Source organism: Ruditapes philippinarum, unplaced genomic scaffold (genome assembly GCF_026571515.1).
Source record: "Ruditapes philippinarum isolate M1 unplaced genomic scaffold, ASM2657151v2 ctg1860_1_1_1_1, whole genome shotgun sequence".
Classification (NCBI taxonomy): domain Eukaryota; kingdom Metazoa; phylum Mollusca; class Bivalvia; order Venerida; family Veneridae; genus Ruditapes; species Ruditapes philippinarum.
The window spans coordinates 1-7,923 of NW_026859177.1; the positions used below are offsets into that span (position 1 = coordinate 1).

Here is a 7,923-nt window from a genome sequence, read left to right on the forward strand (position 1 = left end):
AATGAATGTTTTGAAAAAACTACAATCTTAAGTTGATGAGTTTAGTGCCTCTGGTTAGTGAGTATTAATACTTAGTTGAAACAGCTATTACATATCATGAGCAGGGTTTCTCGGGGACGCTTATTTTCGCGGCGTCCCCGGTAACGCATGTTTAATACAGCTGGACGCAAAATATTTCAGAGAGGATTCCACGTACGCTTTAATTTTGCCTGGGGACGCATAAACATTACCGATTTGTTCACAACCACAAATAACACACAAATGCGTCAGCGCGTGTCAGTCTATAGGTAGGCGGTCCATGCATATCGACCCCGTGAAGCGATTAGCCAATCAGCGATAACGCTTCCGATCATTATCACGCAATAGTGATCACACTAATGTATACACGCGCTGATTACCCAGATATATAACACGAGGTGATAATTTTATATCTTTGATCAACAGTTGATTGAAATAAGCAAATTTTTACCTACAAAAGGATAATTTTATCGTCCTATTTACCGCCCGCAAGTTTAAAGACTGTTTCTCAAAAAATTACAAATGAGTGTAATTTTGAATGATTGTGAATATTTTCGGCATCTTCTAGGCACAATTTTGCTTTAGTTTCATTCTTGCAAAACTTTTCTATAATTTTAAGATATTGTGCCGAAATGCCAGGTACAACATACGCTTTTTATTCTATCCGAAATTGATCCGGAACATCTGCGATTTCACGTTCGCCGCAAACCCTAAAAAATTTCGCAAAAATCTCGGTTTACCAAGCCAAAACATGTGAATGAATTGGTTCCTTTATTATTTAATCAACATTAAATCTTAAATATCGATCTTCAATTTGTCCCCCTTTTGAAGATATTTTGCTAAAATAATTGTCGATGATGAATCTCTTACACACTGCGTGAAGCTTACACCGATTTTCCTATTCCATTCCGCTAAACGCTGCCTATATACATTTACGTTTTTTTTTTACAAATACAAAATTTTTGTCCTTTAGAGTAGACTTTTTTAACCAGAATAAATTATTTTGATTTGGTATAAAAGTGAAAAAAAAAACGATTTTTCCATGTTTGATGCATTAATATGAAATGACATTCCATAATAAATATTAACAACAAAACAATAATTATACTATGTAGTTTCAGAGTTCTGATTTGAATAACTAAAACGGGTGTGAAGTGCTACTTTGAAGATTCAAAATATCAGCAATGCTATTGTGAGCATTGAATGACTAATCTGTAATCATATTAATTGCGACGCGCTTTTGGACTCCAACTTTTTCAGGGTTGGGAGTCCATGGACTCCATGTTTTAAAGTCCTAATGAGAACCCTGATGAGCTTTTAATTTTGATAAAATCTTCTTACAAACAAAAACATGTTAAAACTTCTATGTACACCCAGATTTTGAAATGTACCCTCAATTTTCAATGACAGAGAGTACAATCATGTACCCTTACATTTGAAATTGAGTGGGCATGATGCTAATCATATACAATATAACTTTGTTTTGTGAAGAAAATAACAATTTCGTTAACTTAGTGTGATCTTAAAATGAAGTACAAAGTAATAATTGTAACATTTTTGGCTATGAAAAATGTGAAATATCACTGTAAAAGTTTGCTAAAATGACTTGTTAAATTTGACATCTTGAAATTAACTTAGAGACAGGGGAAAGTGAGCATTTTTGACATGTCAAGAATAGGCGGTTTGTTGTTTTAATGAAATGGTTAAAATCTTATTGAACTTTAACTTTCAGTTTTGGCCCTAATGATGGATGGGGGTCTAGTCATGGAACAAGATTTAACTCAGGCTGTCAAGATAGTGATCAAGTATGAGATACAATCATTAGTAAGTATTTTGTTTTTTTGTTAGCTCGAATGATTTTAGCATGCCATATGGCAGCATTATGCCGCATATATATAAAATATTATTAATTTAACTTACAATACATGCAGCTTAGTTAATACAGAATTTATTTTAGTTCAATTGTGTATAAAGCTATAAGCTTATAGACACACTTTCGAATCTTGGAGCCAACCTGTACTGAGCAATGAGTGTGAAGTTTCTTGCTCAAGGAAACAACGACTTGCCCCCTGATCAAAGTTGAACTCATGCGGCTAGCAATCATAAGATTACTAGTCCAACGCCTTAACCACTGGGCCATGCCGCCACTTGTAGCTTATTGTAGTATTGATAGTTTTAAACATGTTATCACATTTTTAAGACCAGAGCACCAAACCAGCAGCAACATTTGTGTGACACATTGGAAACAAGGGGTGTTGCAATACGTATTGTCGTGTATATGTTTTGATGTAAAAATGGTGTAACATTATATATTATTATTATATGTATATATTCTTAGTAGAAACTTAATAAAATTGTAAGGAATAAATAGAAAGTAAAGTGTCACACAATTTGATAAACAAAACTAGTCGCGCATGACCTTTTACATCTGGGCCGCTTATGTAAATTATGTGGCCGTTTATTGACTTTTAAGTTTACTAGTTGTCAGATACTTTTATCTTACGTCGGCACAAATAAAATTCGCCAATTAAAGATTTTATGCGAAATTTGTACGAAATTAGAAGGCAATTAATTGAAAATTATGATTTTTAGAAATTACCGGTTTTCCAAAAATTGTACCGCGGTATGAAATTTATTTTTTCATATTGCAATATATTGGTATACCGGTAAACCGTTACACCCTTATTGGAAACCATGTGATATTCCCTCTCCTAAAATAATAGGTACTGCTCATCCAAAGCAGAGTGAGAGAGCCTTGTCTTTATGTAAACTCAAGGTGTGGATGGTTTTGGGAGTGAAACGTTTCAATAGTGCTGATTCAGTACTTCACTTCAATAAGATGAATAGTAATAGGTCTTATTTTCTAAATTGGGTTCATCTTCAATGTAACTGATTATTGAACATATATATTTATGATTCACCCATTTTCAGTTAAGCCGTCTGTCAGAGATAGGTGAAGAATATATTGTACTGACAGCTAGCACAGGTGAGGGCACATGTGGACATATTGGCTCAGCAAAAGGAGAAGGCTTTGTGAAGTCATCCGGTCTAAATTCTGTCAAGCAAGAATTTCTTAACTTTTGTTCAGGTAACTTTTATTATGTTTTAACAGTTCTAACCCTCTCATACCTATTACAGGGTAAATAAACAGGGTTACCCAGTTGGGGCGTCAAAAAAAATGTTTTAATTTGCACAATTTTATCGAAATTAAGATGTAAGAAAGATTAATAGTTTTGTTTTGTGATAAATAGTTTTGTTTTTTGTACATGAAGCTCTATTTAATATTTGTTGTAATGTAATTGGGGAAAAGAAACTAGAAGAGATTAAAATTTGCATATTAATGAAACTGAAGAGATTTTGAAAACATGAATGTTTCACAAGCTACATTTGTAAAAGTATGTTTATCTGAATACATTATGAACAATTCACTCTGCCGTATACACAATTACTAGTAATACATTGTATGTCAAGCCTCTGTTATGTATTGTGTCCTTTTGTGAGGAGATTTGTTGCCTTAACTGGGAACAGTGGTTACTCTTTTCCCACCTTTACACATTTGTTCCAAATTAATTATGTTTTATATATTCTAGACTGTGATGTCATATGCTTTTAAAATAAAAAAAAATAATCCTTTTTTTTTCTCAAGGGAAGGAAAAATCTCCTCAACCCCCACCTATTGTAAATACCACCTCAACTCCTAAGCCAAACAGACGCAAATCTACCCCAAGATGTAAATTCCAACAAAGCGCAGTTGTAGTGAAGCTGGAAGATTCCATAATTCCTGAAATATCAACATCCATTAAAGAAACAGATCTCACTTCCTCAATCCTCACTGATTCAGCTCTAGATCTGAGCGAGAAATCCTCCGGCTATTCATATACCTTGGATAGCAAAGATGATGTCCTGAAGTATAACGGGAAAGCAGCGCAGAACGCTTTTCCTGGTTTCCCATATGAAGAGCTTGCAAATGATACTAAAGAGTTTCAACAGGTGAAATTGCCACGCTTTACTTGGCAAGATGAAAAACTTAAGTGTGTTAGTCAAGAGATGGCTGACAATGGTGGTGAGAATTTTTCAATAAAATTGGAAAAAGATGCAGTTGATCAAATTGAAAATGGAGCCCTTAAAAGTTTGCCTTTTGGCGATGTTAGTGTGTATGATGGTCTAAGTATTTTCGAGAGGGGGAGACAGCAGCTGGGTTTAAGAAATAGAAGGAAAAATCGGAGAGCACCAGTGAAAATACAGAAGAGAGAGCTGAATGTTGATCTTCCTTTGGACACAGCTGGCAGTTCAGTTGTTAAAATGGAAAGTGAAAGTGCAGTTGAAGGCTTAGACAATCAAATATTAAATGCATTAAGTGTTGCTAATATAAATGGTCCCGAGATAGTAAATAATAATTTGGATTTGAAATCAGGGGTGTCTGGCAATATGAGAAAGGCTGCCAAAAAGCACAGCACTAGTGAAATAACTGATATGAAAAGTGCATTTGAAGAAATCGGAAACATGGCCAAATGCTTGATCTGTAATAAGATTCTCGCAAATAAAAACAATCGCACGTTTCACTGGCGGTCACATGTTGGGGATAAGAGGTACACATGCGATATCTGCAACAAAGCATTCACTCATCCATCTAATATGCGATCACATCGTAAAATCCACACGGACGAAAAACCATTTCCATGTGACCTGTGTGAGCGAAGGTTCAGACGACGGGATTATCTTCTGCAGCATTTGGAACGCTTTCACTACAATCCAAAACAATCAGAAAAGTCTCAGGCGGAAGGTGAGAGCAACAGTAACTGAGTACATTTAAACCAATAGGTCTGTTTATCTCAAAATTAAAGCCTGTCTGGTTGTAGGCAGTGATTATATTTTTGCTCCAACAAATCTTTTTTACATATGTGTGTACAATCACCTATATTTGCTAAACTTAATTTTAGAGTAATTCTGCAGGATATATTATAAATCCATGTTTTGTAGAAGCCTGTAAAACTGTAAAAAGGCCCTTAATTGGTAAGAATGAACAAATGTAAGGAAATTTATATGCAGTAATGAACAATATGGTATTATAATTATTATTGTAGATGAATGGTGTTTTTATAAAGATAGTCTTCTCATATGTAAGAGGAATACATTATTTATAATTGGCTGGGTACATACGGCAAAGTATCTTTTTATGAAGCATATTTTATCCCACCTTAATTAGAATACCTGGAAGAGTTATTTGACTACCTGAAACAGCTATTTAAATTTTCATTAGAATACCTGGAAAAGCTATTTTACTACCTGAAACAGCTATTTAAATTTTCATTAGATAGAATACCTGGAAAAGCTATTTTACTACCTAAAACAGATATTTAAATTTTTATTAGAATACCTGGAAAAGCTATTTTACTACCTGAAACAGCTATTTAAATTTTTGTAAGAATACCTGGAAAAGCTATTTTTCAGAATATCTGAAACAGCTATTTTATTATAATACGTAGAAGGGCTTTTTTGAATGACATGTTTCAAAACATCATTCTGTCAACAGGCCTACAAGCTTTCAACAACACAGTTACACTGTTTAACCTCATTTTAAAGAATTTTTTTTTTTAATTTGTTAACATTCCCAAACAGAAGGGAAAAAATAGTTGTTTTTTTGTGTTACAAAACTTTGAAGAAATCCAGCGAAGTAAAATATATGCTCATTATGATGTACAAAAGCTGACAATCTAAATTATCTTTTTGTATGAGAAAATGTAAGAGTCAATTTTTTTTACATATTTTTTTATCTATTAATAGTGTTTTTCTCCACAGGCTGTGAATCGTGTTTCTAATTCTTCAAGGTGTGTTCATAAAGATCATTGGCAAGTCCCAGTTATTGAAAACACATTCCATATTACAGAATATTAAACTTACAATGTTTATACAGTATTAAAGATGTACGTCATTCCATCATAAGCCAGAACGTGCCATGCTGGGCAGATGTACACATAAGAGTTGTAAACATTGAGAAAATTACATTATAACTCTGACAGTATTGATTTTACATAGGTTAAAATTAGAAAACGCTTAGCTTTTTCAAAATTGTGAAAGCTCGCCGTTGATTGGCTGTTTGAAAATTCACAAGAAAGTGATAACCTATTGGTGATCATCAGATCCTAATGCGTAGCATCATTTAGGAGCTGATTTTAATCACATTGGATTTTTATCCTAAATTTCATGGATTAATTACAAACATTTACAAACTACAACTTTGAAATATAGGAAGATGATCTAAAAATGATTGCTTTATTTGGAACTGAAGATATTTTTATAATTACTACAGTTATAATCTCAAAGACTGGCTTGTCCACAGACTTTTTTTTTGAACACACCTTGTACATTTTGAAGCATTCATCGTTTTGTACATATAAACAAAGATTCAGTGTTTGTTTTTATTTCTGTAATTTTGTTACTGATTACATCTTTCCGATAGAAAACGTGCGTTAATTTACATTATATTTGTTACATATCAGTATATTATATATCGAAACATATCAAAATATTTATATATACAATATAATTACATTCCTGGAAGTTTATTGCTCAAAGTATGTTATATTTAGTTACTGTTAGATTTTATATAAAAAAACAGGACTCTTATTTTTTGGTCAATTTGTTTTGCTCTTTTGTCGCAGCTCAGACAGTATTGTTTATAATGATATATTATAGAATATATGACAATCATTGATATTTTGTATGCACTTTTTTTTCTAAATGTAAACTATGTAAGATATAGACTTATATGTCAAGAATATATAAAATATATGTGCTACATGCAAAAGGTAATATTGCTTTTATAGTTAGTGCCCAGTTTGGGATCTGTACAGATACAGGTTAAGAATGTAAATTCATCGAGGACCTTTTGAAACGGTTGCAGTTGATACATGTTATAAAGCTAAAGATACCCAACAGATTTTCTCATGATATTCTAAGATACATGTAATGTACATTGTATATTATACTGTAACTAAGAAATTTCAACCGAGTGATTATTAGTTGGCAATATTGGCGATATCTAATGTATGTTGTTTACCTATATTTTTTTTATAAGGTTAATTTGTAACAGGAAACACACATTAAGACTACAGTACAACCTGTGTATAGCAACCACCTTTGAGAAAGAAAGATTTAGATTTATGCTTGAGTGATGCTGCTCAGTATAGGTTAAATGTTTTCAATGAGTCTGATTTTTAGAAATATTGATACGTTTTTTGTAAAGAGGTAATTGCCCTATTGTAAAGAGGTAATTGCCATACAAAGAGGTTGCTTTGCAGAGGTTGAACTGTATCAACAAATATTACTAATAACTAGGTACTGTAGTTAAATTTGTTCAATTATATTTTTGCTTGTTTTAATATCCCTAACATTATTGATAGACAGGTAGTTGTAAATGTAGATTTTGTATAAATGATTTTTTTTGCCTTATTTCCATTTTTCCAAAATGGCATAATTTAATGATTATGCCCCCACAATGTGGGAGCATATAGCGTTGCACTTGTCCGTCAATCCGTCAGTCCGTCCGTCAATCCGTCAGTCCGTCCGTCCGTACGTCCCGAAATCTTGTGAACGCAACTCCTCTTAAACCGGATGGCAGATTTTGCTTAAACTTACAGGGATGAACAACCTTAATGTGTAGATGGTAGTAAAGGAATGAATTTTCGCTGCGACCAAATTTAACAGAATTATGGCCCTTTGTTGATTTTTTGACTAGATACTATGTAGAAATTTTGTGAGCGCAACTCCTCTTAAACCGGATGGCAGATTTTGCTTTAACTTACAGGGATGAACAACCTTAATGTGTAGATGGTAGTAAAGGAAGGAATTTTTGCTGCAACCAAATTTAACAGAATTATGGCCCTTTGTTGATTTTTTCACTAT

At 33.0% G+C, this 7,923-nt stretch overlaps 1 protein-coding gene across 1 annotated transcript; it reads left to right on the forward strand.

Annotated features, from left to right (window-relative positions):
• Positions 1-1,429: 1,429 nt before the first annotated feature.
• LOC132755531 (neurotrophin receptor-interacting factor homolog) lies at positions 1,430-7,502 on the forward strand. The gene is made up of 3 exons (XM_060746406.1): positions 1,430-1,842; positions 2,950-3,106; positions 3,665-7,502. Exons 1-3 carry the CDS (start codon positions 1,762-1,764, stop codon positions 4,819-4,821), a joined length of 1,395 nt encoding a protein of 464 aa, XP_060602389.1. The 5' UTR covers positions 1,430-1,761; the 3' UTR covers positions 4,822-7,502.
• The last annotated feature ends 421 nt before the right edge of the window (positions 7,503-7,923 follow it).

Coding starts and splice junctions, on each gene's coding strand:
- LOC132755531 (XM_060746406.1), top strand. CDS start 1,762: ATGATGGATGGGGGTCTAGTCATGGAACAAGATTTAACTCAGGCTGTC. Junction 1,843..2,949: donor AGTATGAGATACAATCATTA/GTAAGTATTTTG, acceptor ACCCATTTTCAG/TTAAGCCGTCTGTCAGAGAT. Junction 3,107..3,664: donor ATTTCTTAACTTTTGTTCAG/GTAACTTTTATT, acceptor TTTTTTCTCAAG/GGAAGGAAAAATCTCCTCAA.